This window comes from Ornithodoros turicata, chromosome 7, assembly GCF_037126465.1.
Source record: "Ornithodoros turicata isolate Travis chromosome 7, ASM3712646v1, whole genome shotgun sequence".
Lineage (NCBI taxonomy): Eukaryota > Metazoa > Arthropoda > Arachnida > Ixodida > Argasidae > Ornithodoros > Ornithodoros turicata.
This window is the reverse complement of record NC_088207.1, coordinates 9,257,594-9,281,893: the sequence shown is the minus strand read 5'-3', so window position 1 is coordinate 9,281,893 and position 24,300 is coordinate 9,257,594. Positions and strand designations below refer to the sequence as shown.

The following is a 24,300-nucleotide window of genomic DNA, read 5'->3' as shown; positions in this document are numbered from 1 at the left end:
ATCTGGAGCTCGTATCTTATATCCATCTCAACGGAGCAGCAAACAGAACGCAGACTCGAGGACCCACACGAACTGCTCACTCGCAACTATCGGTTATTAGGCAGAAATACTTGAGTACTGCTATCACACAGCAAACACCACTGAACACAAAGATAACCTTAAAACTACAAAGATACCACCATTCACTAGAAATCTCTCGCTCTTATTGCCCAACTTTTAATCGGCTCTCAGACACGACCCAAGCTCACGTAGTAACAACTTAATGGAGGGCACGCTAATGCAATGGTCAGCGCCGTACTTTTCTATGAGGTACGCCTCCCAAATCTCCCTCGGAACATGTTCAATATAACAGCCCTCAACTATTGCATCAGTAAAGAATGACTGGCAACCAGTCTCGGCAGTGTAACGGAAGGTGTGCTGCGTATAGGTAAGGAGTGACTTTTTCAGGTTAAACCCGATTCCGCCCAGTTATTACTCCCCCGAACTGACCTCCGACCAGTTCGGGTTACACCCGATTTTTCCTCGAATTCCTATCAGTATGAAATCCTGAAGTGACGTTTTCACTGAAGAAGAACAAAGGTCGCCACGTGTGTCAGCAATACACCCATGTGTGTCAACACTGTCTATGCCTTCGGGGATTACCGCTGGAAGGTCACGATCTCGCAAAAAATCAACAAAAGAACAAAAAGAGAGATTAGGAAAGGATTAATAGACAAGGGGAGAAACAAAAACACCCGAAGGCACAATTATCGCCCGATTTCTCCCCAAATTACATATTTAAAAATAGCGCCCGATTTTTACCCCCTGAATCTGAGAAAGTCATTTAACCCGAAAAAGTCACTCCCTACGTATAGGTGATCTCCAAGTACCGTGTTTATATACACCTACCCAGAGATGTGGGATGGATATGTACCGCTACCCAGTCTGTCCACGTTTGTGCACGTTTCATATCTCATCGTGGTAATACCTAAAACCGTCTCTACGTGTTCCCCCGTTCGCATGACGGGATAATACGTGATCATCGACAAACACCAGGAAAACTGATGACGGTCGTACCTTACATTGAATCATTCAGTGCATGTTGCGGTTCCAGCGTCGTTGACAGAGTACAACGGAAACGCACTTAATGTAATGGTAGCTGAAAACATTGGGGCGACGAGAGAAGATAGACGTGGAATGCGCCCGTGGTGACCCCACTGAGACGGAAGCGACGGCAAGCGAAGGTCGCCGTCGTCACCTTGGTAACGCTTCAGGTAAAATGGGGCTTCCACCTGAGGGGAAGTTCCAGGTGGACATTCGGCTTAGGATTGCGACTTGCGTCGGGGAGATGCGAAAACGAGTGACTTTTGCGCCCCTTTTTTGGCTACGAACCTGTTGCTAGGCGATCGATAAAGTTTTTTCTGAATGAGAAGAGCACAGTTTTCGTTAGGGTGAGCGAAGCGCCCAGTGAGTAATAGCTGTATTCGATTGGGCTGTTGAAGTTGCAAAAAAACGTTTCAACATTTCCCACGACACGATTGAAAGAAGTAGCGTGTTAAGGAAAATTCTGCTCCGACGACGGTGCGACGTTATGTGGAGCAGACGACGTAAACAGGGTGCTCGTGGACATACTTGGGTAGTAATGCGATTACTCTAATGAAATCACTTCTTCTGGTAATTTGTAATGTATTGCATTACTTTTGATATTATATAATTTGTAACCTAATTTAATTACATCTTGGCAGTAATTTTAATGACCTTACTCATTACTTTTTACAAAAGAATCGCATGTGTGTTCTGCGTTGGCACTTGGCAGAAAGAGAGTTGCCCATTATGAACGGCGACGCACTTAATCGGCACAGAATAAAATGTCTTGTTTTTACAACGTACCGTTGTCTGACAATGAATTCCACATCCCCAATATCATTACGATCAAACTCGCAGTAATGACTTTGTACTGTCATTACTTTTTCGTAGTAATTGTAATGTAATTTCATCACATTTCAGTTACAGTAATGAGTAATGTAATTTAATTAAATTCTAACCGGAGTAATGAGTAATGTAATTTAATTACATTTTAGAAGTAATTTACCCAGGTATGTTCATGGACGACGTTTTATCGTCGACCTGGTGTATACCGTCGAAATGGGCCGTCATCTCGAGACCGTTTCTATACAGGTGTTTTTCAGCTTGCGACGAAAATGACGTATGAGATTTTAAACTCCCGGTTCACTGGATCTCTGTAGCGCATCGTTAATCTTTCTTGAGCGTAAATTAGCGCAAGTGCAGCAGTTAAGTCACATGAATGGCTGGTATGCATTCAGAGATGGATGCAAGTTGCGTGTGAGATTAGGTGGACGTTGTACATGTCCTGTGCTTGGATTGCGATCCTCCACACCGCGCGTGCACTTTTGGCCAATCGAAGCCACCTGTTAAGGCCAGTTCCCACATATAGCGCTTCCCTACATAGCGCTAGAAAATTGCGCTATATTTTCCTCCTCGCATTGCTGCGAACCGCTATAAAACCACTCTTGTCGAAGTAGAGCCGCGGTCAACTTTTGTAGCGCTATATTGAGCGGTGAGTCTGTGTTAACCAATCGTGAGCGTCTTCCAGCCGTGACGTCGCGGGAGCTAGGGTTTGTTTTGCTTCCGATCACTCGAAGCAGCAAGGCGGGACGACGACGACGTGAAAATGGCCACGAGTTTCATCTGGCCGTGCATATGCCAATTCATGGCTGTTTGGTTACTGTAGCTCGGTATCGCGATCACAGCATCGAAGGTGTCATCCGCGTTCATGCTACGGATATCCGGCGCGGATAGTAAACAATCAGGGAGGTACAGGTGCATCACGTGGCAACGAGATATCCCGTGACTGCAGCAGGATAGCGCTCTGTGCTCGGTAGTATGTGAGAACGGCAACCGGAAAGACAGCGCCAGATTTTGAGCGCTATTTTCTAGCGCTATAAAGCGAAGCGCTGTATGTGGGAACTCGCCTTTATTAACTTGCAGGTATTGAAGATTCGGTGCACGTGCGCAAGCAAATGGACATGAGAGTACTACAAAGGTGTCCTCCGTCAGAACAACTAAGGTGGAATCGATTGCCACTGTCACCTCACAGTGGGAATTTTGACCAATATGTGGAAGACCTCGCATAAAATTGCGGATGATTTGGGAATATTCGTGGCAGCTGCGAAACAATGAGCCCATTCATTTCCATTGTTAACCATATACAGTGAACACTCGTTAATATGAGCCCCGATAATCTGACATACGCGCTTTACGACCATACTCTTGGGGAACAATGCAATGAAACCTCTGCAAATCCCCCCGTTAATATGACAATTCCGCGCTATGACCAAAATTTTCGGGAACGACCGTGGTCATAATAACGAGGGTTCACTGTATATACCGATAGGGGCAGAACCATGGCGATATTTGCAAAGACATTCTGAAAAAGAAAAAAAAAACAGTGGGAAACACCGTTTAATCCCCCGTATGTAGGCCTTCGAAAAGCCCAATAGAAAACAGTCGCGTCATGTGCGGTGAATCCTTAAATTCACCGCTCCTTTACTGAAGGTCGTCGATGCCATCACAGTAATTAAGCTTTCCACCCACGTTAAGCTGAAGATCATAATCGCTGCGTCGAGAACAATCGCGTCTCTTTGGACTCCATCAAGAATAGCGTAAATTGCACAATTCCGGTACACAAATAAGCAGTTTCCACTATTCTGCAAGGGCCCTAAGGAGCGTTCGGATCACAAGAACAGGAAGCACTTTTTCTCAACAAAACGTGGCCTCCTACTGGAATATCTGGATATCTCTCCCTTCAGAGAGAAAAATAATATTCATCGGCATCTTGCCCTCAGTGCGCTCGTAGTAAGAATGTGGACTCCCTTTATTTCTACTATAACGCGTTTGTTTCTTCTTCTTTTCTCTCATCTTCATACATCGGAGTCCCTCACCACCGGGGAACTAAGTTCGCACGACAGGACTCATGCATTAACTACTTTCTCGATGCATGAAAGAAAGGCATAAGGTAACGACTCCAAATATGTTCTGTGCCTTCTGAAAGCCTCATTCCCAATGCTTACGCCATTCGATGAGAAAGCAAAGAACATTCCGTGTCAGTCATGTGACTTTGTTGCGAGAGGGTAGTGATGATACCAGCGAACAGCGATATATTCAGACCCCCTCTACACCCCCCCCCCCCCAAATATTCAGTGACACCCCCTAACTTTTCCACCTGTGTACCCCCTACAGGGGGTGTCCTTACGATTTCAGCTTTAGACACATATCGGTAATGGCATGCTAGACTGTAATGACGTAACTATAATACCCCCCCCCCCCCCAATTTTTTTCCAAGACCGCTCCGTGCTCGGGATTCTGGATAAACCACTGCCAGCGAAAGTGTTCGTGTGAAGTATCGGGTTTTCCTTAGCTTCGAAAGCTTCACTTGGGTGTACTTCATTGTGCGTGTGCATCTTGGACGCTGACTGCCCCTTGGATTTGCCGTGCTCGACATACAAAATCCGTGAGTGGAACGGGGGGGGTCCCCCACCTCCATCTTCGGACGCCGCTGCCTTTAGACACGGGGGCCATGAGCTTTCGCATCTCACGATTGAACTCTCAATACTTACATCGATTATAGAGCTACTGTGGGAACGTACACACATGCAGATTGTTCACAAAGGGTTGGACGCAGCATGGCAGCGGACACAACTAACTTCTAAGTTTCTTGTTTGCTCTAACGTGTCCGGAAGTTATATTTAAAGCGAGCGATAAAAGAAAAGCAAGTGGTACTTTTCTGCTACTTGAGTAGGAAGCAGATTCTGCTTCACTAGTAGCACCTGTTCCTTAATCAAGTACCTGAAACGTAGCGCTCGTTTCTCTTTTATCGCTCGCTTTATATAAAATTTCTGGACACGTATAGCAAACACCCTGTATATAGGGTACCCAACCGCCCCACCACTAGTACGCGAAGAGCGACATGCAGTGCCGACAAAGGCAGCTATATGTGCAAACGTTTCGTTGGCTTGGAAACAGAATTGTTTGACATGCACTGATACTGTTATCCGAGTAAAGCCGTTTTGAGAGCACTGACAGTGAAAGAGACACAATAGAAAAGTCCCGATTTATCGTTTGTCGATATAGAAAGGCAGGTTTGGAAGGCTCCCAGAGATAACGACCTTTTATTCGCCCTTTAGTCTCGTAGAACCTTTGTTTCTGGAAAATAACGCTGGTAGTTTGGTAGAGATTAGCGTTTTACCTGTATACGGGGGGTATCCAGAATTAGTCGATCCGTACATCTAGTGCACGTTTCACATCGGCTAAAGCGCTCGTGGGCAAGATTCGATTAGATATATTGCGTGGCAGTCACTTTTATAGAAACCTTTTGCACGGTCACAACGAGCATCACAAGGAACGATTTAGCGTCGTTTATATGTTTGGACTGTCAAAGCAGGAAAGGTCATATGCAGCGTAAGGCCTTGAATTACGTTGAAGACAACGAACATATACATCACAAAGGAACGCACGCCGACTAGGAGTTTAGTCGTCGTATTAATCTATCGATGTGCGAGGAGATGTACGGCGTGTTGATTAAGTAACGTGGTAGTAAACGCTAAGAAAACACGGACGGACAGAGGAAAAACATATTGAGAGAGACGGACGGACAGAAAGGCTCTGTCCGTCCGTGTTTTTCCTTGCGTTTATTACTATGTTAACCTCGCTATGCGCGGAGAAAATGGTAAAGGAAGCTGTTGCCCTCAATATGTTTTTTTTCCCTTACAAACAAGCGGCTAAACGTTACGGGAATCACCGTAGAATGTCAGTCACGTGACTCGTACCACCGGCAACTTTCCTCCACATTGAGGCCAAGCTCAACCGTTGTTCGCTCGATATCTGGACAGAAATATCACTCACCCGTTGCGACGTGGTGGAACCTTAGGTCCAGAAGCTTTGGACAACCCGTCATCAACGGGGCCCGAAGACGGTCCGGGATCCATTTAATTATCCGTTGGTGATAAAAGCTTCTGTCGGTGCATTCCAGCCACCTTATCTTTGGCCACTAATGCAACTGATGACGTCTGTTTATCGAGGTTTTACACAACGCACGCAGTGAGTGCGCACGAGCCGGACGACACACCAACACCTGGTCTTCATGTATCCACAATCGAATTCTGGTTAGGAAGGCGCAATCCACAGTGCGCGCGCGATGGATTCAAACCACACCGTTAACAAATGCACAACGCAACTGCACAAACTGCCGCTTTCCACAGGGAGAATGCGCTACATGTTCCAATGTGCTTATAATCTCTCGATTGCGGGAACAGATCCTACGAAAACAACAATAACACTCCGACAACCGGGATCGCACAGCAACACACAGCACACCAGTTCCTTGGCCACATGCGTGAATGCAGCTGCGTTGACTGAGGCGCCACTCTTCGGTAGTCACGACGCGTGTGGGGTTGCACCGCCATCTAGGGTTAGCAGCGGCAACCAAGAACCGTTGTTTACATGATGTCGTGAGAGGCCATGGAAAAAGGAAAGAAAAAAAAGGAGGCGTCCTTGAGAAGGACGTGAAGGGCGTGACCCAAAATATGTTCTGCGTGGCGTGCCATTCAACAAAAGTCCGTGCTTCAAAAACAAGCAAACAACGAGATGCCACGGTTGTTGTTTTGCTCCTGCAATTTAAGGATGGGCCGCTTTGAAACGCTCGCCGGAAAAAATACAATGAGCACCTGCTCTCCGCTCTTTAGGCCGAGGAAAGCAAAACATTTCTGAAATGCTTTGTCCCGCTCAGCAGTTTTCAATAGAAAATTCAACCGAAGGGGGACTAGTGGTTTTATTGCAGCTTTGCCTGCTTCTGATGCTTCTCGTACCCGACCATTGGAAAGCAACCGTGACAAGCGGTAAATAGCAACGGCCTTTCACTTTCATGTAATGAAAAAGAAAATGAGACATCGGAGTGGAAAGTCCAACCATCAAAGACTCCTCGGTGATGGACGGGCGGGAAGTGAAATCAGACAGCCCAGAAATTTGAACATGAACGAACTGATGTTCTGACAAGAGAGAAACTCATGTTCTGAGGCTGGAACAACATACAAGGGACAGATACAAACAAAGCCTCAAATTGCCTAAGAAATCAACGATGAAAGATGAATGATGATCATTGATGTTCTGAGGCTGGAACAACATAGAAGGGACAAATACATACAAAGCCTCAGAATTGTATTTGTCCCTTCTATGTTGTTCCAGCCTCAGGACATCAGTTCTTTCATGTTCAACAGTTGCCGCCTGCGTCAATCCCGTCGTATGAATGTGTGTATGAGTGAGCAAAAATGTTAGAGTGAAAGGAGGATGAGTGAGAGAAGAGTGGCTGGGTTTGTCCCTTCAGATGACGCACCCTGGAAGTGACTGAGAATGCGTGTTAGCTTAGCTCAATTGGTAGAGCCCTAGACCGGCAATCTAGAAGATGTGGGTTCGACTCCTACAGCCTGGCTAACCTTTTCAGTGACTTTCATCTCTCACCAGAAATTTGCCCTGCTTCACAAATGGCTGACAACATGGTGGGATTGTTTACGGCGCACAGCGAAACATGTGCTGGGGTTGACGTAAGCTATGGAAAGAGTGCTGGAGAGTACCTCTGTCTGTGTATTCCACACGAGCGACCTTCCCGAGAATTCGCGATTCCAATGAACTACAGTACAGGTGGCGCCCCGAACTTCCAAGATGGCGGACGTATGGAGGTATCCCGAGCAAAGCGAGCGTATTAAATGCGGTGTCGACCGAACTCTGTTAATCTGTTTCAGTTTTTAATACTGACAAATTGACATGTTTAATGCAAACGGAATTCATTTTGCCTGCTGGTCATCTCATACTGTGCATTTCAACTCCGAGAAGCAGGCAAAAAGTCGGAGTTCGTTTACTTACGTCGGGAGTCGAGCGAACAAGGAAGGCACTTTAGAATCTAAGAAGGCAAACCAAGGATTAATTGAAAGGGAGAGTGACGTAGCATGTGGTTTGGAGTATGGATCAGTAGTCTGCAAGCAATACCATGCTTGAGTTTCTCCTCCGATAGCCCCGTAGTAATTACATACGTGTTTTGCAACGGAACGACAGCTCCGTTGGAAGTGTAGTGTCTCTAGGAATTAGTTTTTGTCGGAACTTTAAGACACAAGTAATCATCAAAAATTGTAATGCACAAGTTCACATGGGCATTTGAAAAACAGCTCGAAGGAACACTTCTTTGTTTGGTGCGGTGATGACAAAACGTGTTCATATGACTAGCTCCGACCCTGATGTTTGCAGAACTCCGTGAGTGTGTCAAAGGTGTACGTGAATGTAGTGTGCGTGGCGACACCTAGTTGTGGTTATTGTAACTGTTTAGGCGTGAGTGCGCCCTCTGTGTGTTTGGAAAATAAACTGATGCTTTCACGATGATATAGCGAGGGTGGAGGATCGTTCCTTGGGGTCTCGACGAGGATCATAAATGATCCAAGTAATCAGTGTTCAAGAAACACTACAGTTTGGCGACGAGGTCTAAAAATGCCTGGAGATCAAGAAACAAGTCCGCAAGTACCAATATTTTACGGATCCCTCGAGAACTTCGACCCAGACAAAACAAGGTTTCCCAGGAAGAGACAAGGACAACAGATCCGTACAGTTAAAGAAGAAATGGAGTGCAACCCAAAGGAGGAATCTGAAGACGAAGAAATTTTCAAGTTGAACAGTACCTCACATGACACAGTTCTGATCACGCTTGGTGACGTTGACAATTTAGCTGTGGCGGACACGGGAGCATCAGTGAACATCGTCAACGAAGTGAACTGGTCCAAGATCCAAAGGCATGGAATGCATCTAACAGAGTCACACACAAAGATCTACCCATATGGGACGGAACAGCCATTACCCCTCATTGACAAGTTTAGGGCAGTTGTATCAAAGGGAAGCAGACAAGTTGAGGCAGACTTCCACGTCATGAAGGGGACATCTGTGCCACTATTGGGAAAACAGACATGCATCGACCTAGGATTGGTAGCAATGGCTCAAGAAACGACCGAAGTGCGGTGGGGAAAAACACGAATGGACAGCATCATAGGAAGCAACAGCGAGGTTTTTGAAGGACTGGGCAAATTGAAAAACTACCAGCTGAGGGTTCACGTTGACAAGTCGTTTGTGCCTGTAACACAACCACACCGACGAATACCGTTTCAACTGCGAAGGAAAGTGGAGGATGAAATACAAAGATTGCTTAATGAAGACATAATCGAACCTGTTATGGGACCGACCACTTGGTTATCACCCATTGTAGTAGTGCCCAAGACAAATGGGAAGATACGACTTTGTGTCGATATGCGAATACCAAACCAAGCTGTGCAGAGAGAAAGGTACCAGATACCAACTGTGGATGATGTCCTTGAAGAGATAGATGGGGCGACGGTACTTTCAGAACTGGACCACCGAGAAGGGTATCACCAAATTGAATTGGATGAACCGTCACGTGAGATAACAACATTCTCAACTCATGTTGGGAACTTCAGGTTCAAAAGACTTATTTATGGAATATCGTGTGCACCAGAAGTGTTCCAGAAGCTTATTTCGGACGTACTACAAGGTTGTCAAGGAGTAAAGAACATTTCAGATAACACTATAGTGTTTGGGCGAACTCAAGAGGAGCATGACAAGCGTTTGGAAAAGGTGTTGAAGAGATTTAAAGAGCACAACTTGACATTGAACAGCAGTAAGTGTCATTTTGGGCTAAACAAACTCAATTTCATGGGTCACACCCTTTCGGGTGACGGCATCAGCCCTAGCACGGAGAAGATTAAAGCACTCCGAGAAGCGAGGACACCGAACAATGTGTCCGAGTTAAGAAGCTTCCTAGGACTCATCAATTTTTGTGCTCGGTACATTCCTCACCTAGCTACGAAGACGACTAAGTTGAGGAACCTGATAAAAAAAGAAACGACATGGCAATGGTCGAGGGACCATGACGAAGAATTTGAGCAGTTGAAGAACTGTCTAACGAGTGATACGGTACTGGCTTTTTATGACAAGGAAGCGAAGACGAGGCTTGTTGTTGACGCCAGCGGTACAGGACTAGGAGCAGTACTCCTGCAGGCAAAACGAACCGGAGAGTTCAGGCCAGTAATATACCTGAGCCGTGCTTTGAACGAAACGGAAAAGAAATATTCCCAAACAGAAAAAGAGGCCTTGGCAGTGGTATGGGCAATAGAACGGTGCAGGCTGTACCTGTATGGTGTGGATTTCGAGTTAGTGACTGACCATAAGGCTCTGGAAATCATCTACGGACCAAAGTCCAGACCGTCAGCAAGGATAGAAAGATGGCTTTTGAGATTAATGCCATTTACCTTCAAAGTGATTTACCAACCAGGTAGAACGAACATTGCAGATTCTTTGTCGAGATTGGTGCAGGAAAAACAACAAAAGGACAAAGGCGTGACAGAAAATTATGTCAATTTTGTTCTAAAACAAGCCACACCAAAAGCATTGACAGTGGAAGAAATTCGGGAAGCAACGAAAAAGGATGCAGGCCTACAACATGTCATTGAAAACTTAAAGCGTGGCCACTGGGAGAAAATTGAAGGTGACGACACGTACAAGAGAGTGGCGTATGAACTTACCGAGAAAGATGGTGTGTTGCTGCGTGGAACAAGGATTGTTATCCCTAGTCAATTGCATCGAAGAGTTTTGGACATCGCCCATGAAACACATCAAGGAATAGTGAAAACAAAGGAAATGATGAGAACCAAAGTGTGGTGGCCCACCATGAGTAAGGATGTCGAAGAGATGATCCGGAACTGCCCATCTTGTCAGCTGGTGACTGTAGAATATCGACCACCACCCCTAATACCAACTCCGTTACCGACAGGACCATGGGAAGAATTGGCACTGGACATTTGTGGCCCTTTGCCATCCGGTGATTACGTCATGGTTTTGGTGGATTATTATTCGAGGTGGCCTGAAGCGGTCATGGTGAGAGGGACAACTACGAGTGTAATCATCAAGTGGTTGAAGGACATTTTTGCGAGGTTTGGCTACACACGGTCTCTGAAAACGGACAATGGGCCGCAGTTCGTTTCAGGGGAATTCAGTGAATATCTCAACGAATGCAACATCAAACACAAAAGAACTGCCCCATATTGGCCACAGGCAAATGGAGAAGTGGAAAGGTTAAACAAATCTTTCTTAAAGGCAATGAAGATTGGACATGTCGCACAGCAGAGCCTTCACGATGCGCTTGGCAATTTTCTTCAAGCATACCGGAGTACGCCGCATTGCGTGACAGGAGTGGCGCCAGCCGAAATAATGTTGGGGATACCAATGCGAACGAAGCTGCCAGATGTTAGAAAAATGGTGAGATGTAGGAACGTCAGAGAGTCCGACAACAAAAGGAAGCAATATGAGAAAAGGTACGCTGACGTGAGGAGAAGAGCTAGAGAGAAAGTTGTGGAAGTTGGAGATGAGGTGCTTCTTAGACGGATGTCAAAGCCACACAAGCTGAGCACAGAGTATGAACCGAAAAAGTGGAAAGTGATTGAAAGACGAGGAACGTTGGTAATCGTCCAAAATGCTGAAGGTGTAGTGCGGAAAAGAAACGTGACTCACGTGAAGAAATTTGCTAACAAGGAAGGTGGAATAGTCTCAGATCCCGACCAAGACACGGATTTATTTGCACCGTATGACGCCAATGGGAATCTGAGTACCTCACGCACAGTAGAGCAATCAGTACGGGTCGAGGAGAGACAAGATGGAAGAGAAAGTCAGGAGAGTAGGCCGAGACGACAAGTTTGTCCACCGCGACGGTTTCAAGACTATATCGTGTATTCTACAGCTATCGGACAATCCTGGAGAATGCATGGACTGCACGCAAGTGTGTGAAGTTTGGTGGTGAAGTTGGACATGCTGAGTTTGTGTTAATTTGGGTGAGATAAAAAAAAAAAAAAAAAAAGGGAAAGAGTGTAGTGTGCGTGGCGACACCTAGTTGTGGTTATTGTAACTGTTTAGGCGTGAGTGCGCCCTCTGTGTGTTTGGAAAATAAACTGATGCTTTCACGATGATATAGCGAGGGTGGAGGATCGTTCCTTGGGGTCTCGACGAGGATCATAAATGATCCAAGTAATCAGTGTTCAAGAAACACTACAGTGAACAGTACATATTTTGAAAACCTATGGCACGCACGCGTATATCTGATACCTTGTCTTTACAGGATACATGTGCAACTATTTAATATGCTTATGCTGAGCGCCGAACATCTGGAGGCTGCAACAGATGCTCTGGCAAAGTGAAGTATTCGTTTTCTGCACTGCTCTTGGTATTCACATACAACTTGGTGTGATCTTTGCGAGTCATTCCTTGATACGTGTACGGCATCACATAGAAGCTTTCTCCCCCAGAGACCATCCGTAGTGGATGCTTGTCTACGCAGCATTAGTGCGGTGACATTGTTTACTTTGTCTGACGTCTGAAAATGCACACATGCCAACACGACAAAGAAGTGCCGGTTCCTCGTTCTGTATTACTAAGATGAATATTAATATGAAATCCTGGTGACAGAGTTGATAAGGAAACTCTGCGATGGGTCGACTGGTTCTTCTTCTTCTTCGAATGGGACTTCCGTTCGTCTTGATTAGGAAACTACTATTGAAAGGAAGCGTGGGGTATTTCCAACAGGCTGAGAAAAATTAGTATTGCAACATTCCTCTTCGATTGTTTTCAAAGTCTCGTCTTCGGAAGTTTCGAGTCTGTTCGATTTCGCCATAAGCAAGAGAAACGTGTACCGCCGTACAACTTTCCTATCCGGACGCGCTCTCGGACCTCCACTCCCAGTTTTTCGAAATCGCCGCCAGATGGCCACGGCTTTGCGAGAATCGCGAATACGCCAGCGGAAGCACAATTTATTTCGTACCAGACGACACTGTCGATGGTATCGTCTGCTATGTGCATAGTACGCCGTTCTCGATATGCCGGCACCGTGAGAACGCTCAACGTATGACAGGGCGGAACTCCCGCCCCCCTAAGCACTTTATTCTTATTCTTCCACTGGGATATTCCTTTGCGATGTCGCTCGTGTGAATACACGGTTAGCGACTCATTTGTGTAACTTGTAGCTTGATTCATTCGGTTTGTAGTTCCAGTTTTGGGAACACAATAAGTCCAGAGAATGAATCATTCTTTGGAATACAGCTTTAATACTCTCAAGCTAAAAAAAAATCGCGATTCGTACTTCGATACCGAAAAGTATCGATTACGGTAACGGCGTTACGTGTAACACTGAAGAAAATACACAAGTAGCAGAAGCTCTTTGGCTGCACGTTGAACAACGAGTTTTTCAACGTGCAGCCAAAGAGCTTCTGCGACTTTTCTTCCCTTAAAGGGGTTGTGAATCCAAATTCAAATATTACACAAAACCATGTTTGAAATGTAGATTTATTGGTGCCAAATATCTCCGTCGAAACCCTTTCACGCTGCGCTCCCGCGCCACGGAGTTATTGCGCTTTGAATATGAGGAGATCCTTTCACTCTTGGCTCGCCTCCTCCTCGCCCGATCTCGGTATGACGTAGTACCGAGCGCGTCACGGAAGTGCGGAGTTCCCGTCCTCATGACGACACCTGTAAACAGGGACGCGGCGAGCGCTGGGACGGCGAAGAGAAATGAGCGGAAGGGCTATGACGTAGAGCCATAGAGCAACTGGTCAAGGCGTCACTTCCTGCCGACTTCATGGAGCTGCCCGGCACCGTTTGGCGCCACGGTCGGCGGGGGCCTCAAAAATTGAAGATTTTTAAAACTCTGTAGCATAAGAAATAATAGGAGGTGGGACTTTGCGTACGGAGTACGTGGAGTAAGGCGTACAGACTCTGTCAGAGACAAAGTTCTATCCGTGTGGTTTCTCAACCCCTTTAATACTTCACTGGCTTTGCACTGGGCTTTCAGAGATGAGTCTCTCACCATTACGGGACGACATCACGTTCCACGTAACGTTCCGACGCCACTCGCTCAAACGTCGCCCACCTACGCATTGCTGATGATGGCCCAACACGGCCGAAACAGCCGTCCAGTGCTGGTGTGGCGACGTTTGGGACTTATAAACGCATGTTCAACGTGCAGCCAAAGAGCCTCTGCTACTTTTCTTCCCCGTATATATATAGAGAGAGAAATTGAGAAATGAGCGGATGCTCCGTGGCTGCACGTAAGGTATATGTTTACAAGTCAAGCATGCCGCATCCAAGCCGTGGACGGCCGTTTCGAGCTTCTTGGCTCTCATCGGCGCAGCGTAATGATGTGTCACGCTCTAGGGTCGGCGCGAACAGCGTGTCTCTGCGAGACATCAATGTTCTAGGATGCTAGCAACACCTCTGGAAGCCGCAGTGTAAAGATAGCAGGTACACCCACTCCTCATAATCCAAATAAAGTTGTTGTCGTTATCCTCATTGCCCCCCAACGCTTCACGAATGAACGACACACACTTATGCGGCAACTAGACAGAATACTATTCAGCTCAACCAAGGTTCTTGGAGCTTGGCGCAATCCCGTTCATCGCCACTGGGCTTTTGGATCGTTTATGGCCATTCTGACAGCGACCGGCGTACTGGACAAACTGGTTGCTCTGATACCTTCGCAGGCGTGTCATGCTCACTCATCAAATCGTATCAACCATCGGTGGCAGTGTCCTGCAGCCTAAGCGGTGGAACACCCCATGATATCATCACTCACTAATAGTTGTTGTTGTGCACTTAATGCCTATATGTACCGGGACCCATTGGAACAACACGTCACGGCACACCGAGACATATACCTGATAAGTGGTGATCATCAGAGCTTGCAAGCCGCTCTTGGAATCGCTATAGACGCTCCAAGATATGGCACAAGTGAGATACTCAACGAAAGAGACCGCCAGGTGTACTGAATGAAGCTCCCCAGCAATGGAAGCGACAATCGCACAAAGAGCTCGGGAATCTCGTAGGCACATGTCGATGGTATCGCCGTGCTGGAAGTATCTTTAAAGACTTTAATGCTGTCCACAGTAGTTATTCATTAAACCTTAATTATTGCCGAACGAGGCAACTTTTAAGCGTCTTGTTCGCAACCCTAGGGACGGCGGTGCTGACAAAGAATGCATCAGGAACCCATAGTGGTGCTCGCTACCGTGGTTGCGGCCTGTGTGCAGGAATGCAACGCGTATAAGACATTACAATTTCGTGAAAACTGGTCAGTTAATTGTCGTCTACGGATTGCCAGTGCTATCGTGCGCCCCAAGAAACGCGTAGAGAGGTGTACATGCTGCCAAAGGTACTTATTGTTGCCTGCACTTGAGGCTCCCTTAGCCATTCTGTGCTGCACGAGGAACTCCTAGGCTGACCGTCATACTTTTCGCCAGAATACTTTCTAAGGCTTTCCCTGATGACTTGAAGAAGTCATGTAGTACAGGTAGGGGGTACGCCACCATTTGGCGAGTCAGGGAAGAATGGAAGTCATGCATCGGTTCACAAGAGGGCCCTCATCAGTACCCCATCAGGAAATTCGGGACATTAATATGCACAAGTGCTATCTACCAAAGGCTGAAGACATTTGCCGAGGAGGACAGGGACCGGTCAAGCATATATGGCGCTTAGAACTGGTGTAAAGTCATACTTCGCACTACGGGCCCTCCTGCTTCAGTGTAAACGGCAGAAAGGCAGCTTTCCATTGGGATACATCCATGTCGCGATATGACAGGAAGTTACCCAGGTTTTATGTAACACTTCTTACTTAAGTCATGCTAGGCTCGTCACAGCTAATCGCATTACTCCAGCGGTCGCTCAGGTAAAAAAAAAGAAAAAGAAACGAAACTTTTTATACTCAACATCTGTTTGCACATAAGTGTCCATTGTTCGGCACTGTCAAGACAATAATAATAATAATAATAATAATAATAATAATAATAATAATAATAATAATAATAATAATAATAATAATAATAATAATAATAATAATAATAATAATAATAATAATAATAATAATAATAACTTTATTATTTCATCAAGTAACAATCTTTAGGCGGGTCCGCCTAAGCCACATGGCTTGTTGCACTGGACCCGGCGTCAACGGCGTCAATAATAATAATAATAATAATAATAATAATAATAATAATAATAATAATAATAATAATAATAATAATAATAATAATAATAATAATAATAATAATAATAATAATAATAATAATAATAATAATAATAATAATAATAATAATAATAATTGGGAATAGATTGACACGTAAGGTGAGTTACATATGTGTGGCAACATGCTGCACGTGCCACAGGGCAGAGCTGCGGAAAATTTCGACCACATGGGATTACCAAGACAAGGCATGAAACTGCCAAGACAAGTTTGAAGTCCAGTTCACGTTTTCCCATTGCATAGGTTACGCATCCACACTCCTGACTCGCATACGAGAGTACAGAAGGCAGTGAACTTCCGTGGAAGCACAACCGTTCAGCAACACACGGCGAAGGACCCACTCTTGCACAAGCTGCGAACGAGGTGTGTGAACATTGCTTTTGTCACATGACGCTCATTCTTCTGTTATTATCAGCGCTGCACATTTAATTACGCTCTTCATTTTATGTTCCAAAAGGAAAAGTAAACAAAGCCACATCAGATGCTGATAACCGTAAAAGCCACCGAAAAAAATCATCTGTCATTCGGGTATGCTGTTGCAGGTACATCACTCGACCAGGTTAAGACTTATAAGTACCTCGGACTTATTACTGATTCAGAGCTAATCTCTTATGCCCACCTGGTTTTTGTGTTAGGAAAGGCATACAAGACACTTAATTTTCTCAGGGGTACACTCAGAGGTACCCTCCTGAACGTGTCAGATTACTGCGTTATAAATAGGGTTCCGGGTTTTCGGACTTTATTTCTTGGCGTTACCGGAGGATGTTTTTCGAAGTTTATTGTTTTCTCAACAAACGGAGTTTTTCAGAGTGTATGGTTTACAGCTCAGTTAATACCCGAAATTCGGAGAAAACTTGACGACGCACGCACAGTTGTGGCATCGAAAACGCTGTTCTCACATTTATTGCTTCAACACTAAAGAGACACAAGCTTAACAATACATTAAGTGCGACGCACACTGAGCTGTTCCGCAATTCCAAATGCATCCTTTCCGTGTGCACTGCTCACTGTATACTCTTAGAAATGAACTTCACCACATAGCAAGCTCCTAGCCAACGATAATCGCGAATGATATCGTTATCTTTCCTGATTTGCTGAAAACGGGAGGCGTACGCCTTTTTTGTGACAATTATGAACAGTATAAGTGTCACAAAATAGGCTCCGCCCCACGTTTTCAACAAATCAGGGACGAGAACGTTGTCACTCGGAATGATGGTTGTCTAGGAGCGTGCTGTGTGGTGAAACTCATTTTTAAGAGTGTACTTACATACAACAACCTCTGCATCGCGGGACGATGTGAACTCCTCGAAATCAGGGTACTCCTTGACGTAGTCGCAGGGCAGCTTTCGCTTGCATCCCATCTTGTCGTCAGCACTGCAACTAGTTGCCCTTTCAAAGAGACCACTCCGTATGACCTCGGTTCGATGCTTATTTTAGTGTTTAGGTCACGTGCCGGACAAAGAAATCGGAAAACATACTGGGCAAAAACGCGGGCGGTGAATCCTCGAGTGGTCGAGATGACCGCCGTAGAAAACGGTAGGTCACGGAAATCATTATTGTGTTGCGGTGGGGCCGGTATCCGAGGTCAGAAGAAACCCGGGCACAAAAGGAGGCCAATAAGAATAACCCGGTTATCAGGGAAAACATATGCCAAGCGGAGTTTTTCGGATTAATCCGAATTACTTACAATTTTACCGCAGTACGTTTTTCGGATTTTTCCGGATAAATCCGAAAACCCGGAACCCTAAATATAAGTTACTCCACCGGAAGGGTTCTTGGGTGCTGGCCTAGAAATCAGTTCATACATGTCACGCGAGCCCTTGTGAAATTCCTCGTCTCGACGGACCTCTTAGACAGTCTGTGACGCTCTTTGTTTTTTGTGCATTGAGATTTTCGCACTTGAACTCTCCTGCACTGTTGCGTCTCGTGCAAAGTTCTGTGGTGATGCCTTCATCTATTCCATTTCAAAACTGCATAGATTTGTGTAGTTTACCTTTTTTCGTTTTTTTTCGCGTCCTCCTTTCCCTTCATTTGTTTTACATATAACGAGCCCCGAATAGCGAGTCCTGGAGTAGCAAGTCCCGAGTGGCTTGGGACTAACAACTCAATTTGTTTTCTTTTGCAAATCAAGATCAATAAATACAACTTGTTCTAGCGCTCTAGCACGCTGCGTAGTGGGTAATGTCTTGTAACGTTTTCCCCATTAAAAAACCAAACCTTTCGCGTTTTTTATTGCGCCGAGCATATTTGTGTTTGATAAATTGATAACTAAATTCGATTATTACTTAAACTTTTTCGCATTTCTATAGCTACTGCACCAGGGAATACAACAATCGAGCGTTTTGGTTCCGTGTACTTGTGTACTTGCTTCCGTGACTTGTTATGCGAACCGTTCCAAGGATCTTACAAGGTATATCTAAACTGGTAGCGAAAATACCAAATCAGACCCATCGGCAAAGCTACCAGCATGAGGCGCGAGCGATCATGGGTGTTGGTAGTAGAGGTACGATCGTAAAAAAAAAAAAAAAAAAACTTTTCAACATGGGCATGGCTTGTGTGTGTACTAATAGGTTATTCATAATTTCAATGTAGGAAAAAAATTATGTTGCCCCGCGCTCGTGCATATATACGAAATCACCTACCACCCGAGTACATTTCCGTGTCCTGCTCCCTTTGCGCATGTGTCACTGTGGGCGTGTTTATCCGTGCATCTCTTTATCCGTGCCGTGTGTCCGTGCGTTGTAACACGGAGTTCGCACACTTTTTGCGTTAAACAGGAAGCGACGTTCACATCTCGGAGCTGTAGACCAAGATTTACACGCGTGAACAGATGAATACAATGCATGCCTGTTGCTCGCCCCGCGAAAAGAGAAAAAGAAAAAAATTCGTCATGGGACGAGCGGCCATGATAGCGTGAGTGTTAGCAGGAATCAGCTGTGCACCAACGATGTCATGTTTTGTTGCAATTTACCTATAATGGCCACTCAATGACGAAATGCAAACGTGTAATCACAACGTGTACGTGTAGTTTTAGGTGAGAAATGGACCTTAAGTGAACTTTCCTAATTTTTGTGTGGGCATCACGATGCCCTTCTGTTTAGAGTTGTCAAAATCTGTGATAACTGTATGTATTTCGAATTGATATATTTAATTCAACCTGATATGATTTATTTTTCTGTGTTCGCGTGTGGTATTGTTGCCTGGGTGAGGAAAAGGGAATACACCACAAACAAAGTGCGCGAATGTAAACGTGTCAAGGCTAATTATGCCCTACTTATTATTCATACTGCTGACGTCATCTCTGACGTCATTTATTTACAATGGTAGTAGTCCGCGCAACGGATGGATGGCGCTGACCGTCTCTATCATGGCGTCATTCTGAAGACACAGGGGCCTATGGGAGTTGCGCTCCCTGTTTAGATATACCTTGGATCTTATGCTCTCCCCAAACCCACAAATCCCGTGACTAGCACGTAGATTCCCGAGCGGCACCTATAGTTCGCGCTCGTCGCGAATGGCAGGGCGTGGCCCTACTTCCCGCTTCCGATCGGCGCTGTCTCCGTTCACTTGCATATAAAAATTCGACCATGAATATTTCAACGCATATGTGCGCGTTGCAGGTTGCATCCCAAAAGCAGTTCTATTTGGAAAAAAAAATGCATGATAACTCTCGGTATTGGTAACAACAGCGAGCGTTAGTAGACCGTGATCACGTGGCTCTGCCGCACCCAATCAAGGGATAAGATTCTGGGTCAGGAACACTGTCATTGGTTCCGGTAGGCACATTAGCTTCCCGGTGATGTTATCTACCGTCTACAAACACTCGCTAGTATCATTAGCCTATAGAAATGTTCAAGAATTTTCGGTGCACCCCTATCATGGAACGATCACATTCTACAGACGATACAGGGCAAGGTACCAAAGAATATAGCGATCTGGAATAAGAAACGCTACCTACTTCCAACATCGCTGAAACATATTATGTCAAACATAACCTATACTGTCATGTAGATTGGCGTAACAAAAGAGATACTGCAGAAAAGAGCTCTTGTCATTGTTCGCCCATGGCGCCCTCACTGACATACTCTTTCGAAAATTGAAGATGTACCAGTTCTACCCTTTACTGCTTAGCAAATAGGACATGAAACAGTTAAAGAAAATGGCATATATTTTTTAGGTTCGGTAAGCCTAGGACAGTGTACCCTTCTGTATCCGACCCGTGGCACCAAGAAATTTCCCTCCTTTCGTACATCACGCTCAACAGAACAGTTGAATACAGCACCTCACCTGATAGATAACTTGCTATTATTGAGCAGCCTATAAGCTCATTTTTAAGTGCAGAATAACTTTACTTTTATGTCAAACCTACTACTTCAAATTACTTTTGTAAATGAGGGCGCCGTTGAATATCACAATGTGTCCTCCGTTCGTATATCTGTCGATTCTCCAAGGTTCGTACATGACGTTGTTGCGTTTATAACAATTTTAAATTGATGTATGGGATTATAATTCTATTTCGTTAACGTTCGTTTTTCTATGTGCAACCGCTTACTGCTGCTGCTCTGTAGCGTACCGCGGCCTTTGGCCTTCCATCATTTACTCAACCTCAGCTGTCATGCAAATCTGTATGATGGTATAGAAAGACATCAAATGAAATGAAACATGAAAATGCTGACTTAGTACATATTTACTCAGAACTCTATTTCCAGACACCATCAGCTATAGACACATCGACTTTTCTCACTATCTGTAGGAAGCAAGAAGAAGTCAAGGAAATAGAAAACCAATCCGCTCATTGAAGTCTATAGTTAATTTCACGCGTGTAGCTGCTCGTCTACTCACTTTTAATGAGCGTTCCTTCGTTGACGTCGGGGTCCCTAACATCAGTTGATCTTTCTCGCTCGCCATTGAGAGAAAGGCACGAACTGGGTCAAGGGGGCAATTTTAAAGGAAGGGCCGTAAAATTGTTGGGGTTGACTACCATTCACGACAACGTTGCTTTCGCTTTTATGTTTCTTTAATGCGTTACGTGCATAGAGTAATGGAGGGCACGACAATGCGTGCGATCATCGTGTAAATTTGATGAGATCACGTAAGCAAGTCGGAATGTGCTCTCGTCATGTGCGCTCTTTGTGACGTGCCTGTGTCCTGTAGTGCATTGCAATTCCCACGCAACTTTGCCTTGGCCGCAGTAACTCGAAGGGCCAAAAGTCGAGTCGGGAGTGCTCTTTGTTCCCTTGGAGAGTATTTTTACTTCTGTACAGGACGGTTGTAACCTAAGAGACATCTGTTTTCCATTTGTGTAGCTTCGTAATTGACTGGATTTCATGTCACGCAACACCGTGCAACATCGAAGATCTTAGAGAAATGGCAGCTTCGCCTATGTGGGTGGGATCAGGCACGAGGGTGACGTGATCGAACGAATAACGAGGCTCTACCACGGCCCTGTACTTGCTCCAATTGAACGATATGGCAGTTGAAGAAAAGACACTCACCCCCACACCCTCTGCTTGCCGGTCAGAGGTGCTACCAATTACACCATCCAAGCTACCTTCACTTCAACGCACCAGGCCACGCTAGGTAACACAGGGACAAGCACTCGTCCTCAACACAATCTCTCTTACATTGCCACGAGTGTGTTCGTATGTGTGAATGTTTGAGAGACTGGCAACAATGTTAGAGATAATGAAAGGGATATTAGAGAGGTAGCGAAACTCTCACAGGGCCCTGCGTCTTCAGATAACGCCATGATAAAGACTGTCAAAGCCATCCATCCGTTGCGCGGACTATTACTTTTGTAAATTAATGACGTCAGATATGACGTCTGCAGCATGAATAATAAGCAGTGCATAATTAGCCATGGCGCGTTTGCATTCACATACTTCGTTTGTGTTGTATTCCTTTCCCCTTTTCCTGACTGAACCATACTAATCACCCAGGGCGCAGCAACACCAAACGAGAACAGAAAAAAATAAATCATATCAGGTTTAATGACACATATCAGTTTGAAACACATAGAGTTATTACAGGCTTTGACGAAGGGTACGATAACAAATAACAGGAAGTTTCACTTAATGTCCTTTCCTCACCTAGACCTAGACCTAAACGTACACGTATTAGCCGTTTGTATTTCTTCAATGAGTGGTCATAATGGGTTCGTTGCAAAAAGCATAGCATCGTTGGTGCACAGCTGATTCGCTAACACTCACGCTATCATGGCCGGTCTTGCATGACGAAACCTTTGTTTCGCGGGGCCAGCTTACGGAATACATCGCACTCATCTGTTCACACATGTTAATCTTGGTCTACATCTTCAAGATGTGAACGTCGCTTCCTGTTTAATCCAAAGAGTGTACGAACTCCACGCTACAATACACGGGCAACGGCACGGATATACAAAATGCACAGATAAACGAGCCTACTGCTACACAAGCGCAGTGGAGCAGGATACGGAAACTTACTCAGGTGGTCGATGATTTCGTATACGTGTACTAATGGGGCAACAGATGGCTCTTCCTATACTTAAATTATGAATAAGCTATTAGTATATATGAGACCCATGCGCGCGTCGTAAATACTTTTTGCTTACGACTGTACCTGTGCTACCGACACCCACACTCTTAAAAAAAAAGGTGTATTTTAACTCCTTTCCTTGACACATATATAACACCCTTTTGGAGAGTACAATTACGCTCAAAAGGGTGCCTCCTCACTCCCTCAAGGGAGTAGCATAACACCTTTCTCCCTACTGGAGAGTAATATTACTCCCCGGCAGGGAGAAGGTGTTATGCTACTCCCTTGAGGGAGTGAGGAGACACCCTTTTGAGCGTAATTGTACTCTCCAAAAGGGTGTTATATATGTGGCAAAAAAGGAGTTAAAGTACACGCTTTTTTTAAGAGTGCATGATCGCTCAAGTCACGGAGATGACAGTGTTACGGGGGTAGGTTTGGTTTTTTTCTCCCCGTCTTCGCTACCTGGCTAAATCTGCTTTGGATAATGTGTTGAGGATGAGTGTGTGTCCCCGTGTTTGGTGACTTGGTAGGTTCGTAGGTAAAGAAAAACAAGGGAAAAAAAAGCTTGGTAGGTTGGTAGCTAGCATGGTGTAATTGGTAGCATCTCTGATCGGCAATCGGAGGATGTGGGTTCGAATTCCACTGTTGTTGCGTTTTCTTCAATTGCCAACATTGAATTGAAGTATACAACTGGGTACCGGGTGTTGTGAGACTTGTAATGTTTTGTCCTTCTAAGTTTAATTGCCTCATCCAGAACAACGTCTGCTTGCTTCTTTGGAGCCGCCTGTCGCATTGCGCGGGGAGCACGTGCTGGCAATGCCCTACGCGTCTGGAGCAAACCGGTCGACAAGAGGAACTCCAAGAACATCAGAAGACCTCGACGGTGTTGCACATGGCTCTGACAAGGGCCATGAATTGCAGCCAGGCTGAACGTCTGTCGGCTAGCACCACTCAGATGAGCACAGAGTTGCCGCCTCTCCGTTTCGTAGAGCTTACATTCTATTAGGACGTGCTCAATGTTCGCTACGACGCCACATTTGGAGCATAGAGTGGTGTCACAGTATCCGATCCTGTACTTGAATTGGGGAGTGAAGGCTACATTGAGACGAAGCCTGCGCAGGACGTAAAATAGCGTGGTAAACAGTCTAGAACTGAGAAGGACAAAGTTGGATCCACTGAACATATGAGAGACCTCTCAGTGATGTCCCGACTCCACTGCCGCCGAGCTAGTGGCTGAATGAGCTCACTCAGAAGTGATCTCTTGTCTCCTCTTGATAACACTATTGGTACAACCGATCGAGACTGTTGTGCAGCCGTTGCCGCTCTGTCGGCCTCTTCGTTTCCGCTCAAACCACAGTGACCAGGGACCCGCATCAGGGATATATGATGACCGTGATCGCTTAGACGCTGAATTTGATGGAGTATATCAGTGACGACTGTAGCGTGCGGTCCACGTATCCTCATGGTGGATATACATTGAAGAGCAGCCTTTGAATCTGAGTAAACGACCCAGGTCCGCGGATCGTCACACGATGTCTTGCGCAGAAACAACAGGACAGCATATAGCTCAGCTTCATCGACGATGTGCGGTGTGAGAGACGGTATCCATGCGACACACCGTCCGT

The 24,300-nt window shown here is 45.4% G+C and overlaps 1 protein-coding gene across 3 annotated transcripts in view; it reads right to left on the bottom strand.

Moving 5' to 3' along the window:
- Positions 1 to 24,300, bottom strand: part of LOC135400193 (protein cordon-bleu-like) — a 205,289-nt gene that overhangs the window by 108,803 nt on the left and 72,186 nt on the right. The window contains exon 1 of one of the 3 annotated variants that reach the window (XM_064631936.1): positions 5,902 to 6,424. The exons of the other annotated variants lie outside the window; for them this stretch is intronic. Coding sequence (XP_064488006.1) covers positions 5,902 to 5,984 — 83 coding nt within the window. The 5' untranslated portion in view covers positions 5,985 to 6,424. Of the gene's footprint in view, positions 1 to 5,901; positions 6,425 to 24,300 lie in introns of those variants that run through there. 3 annotated transcript variants of the gene reach the window in all.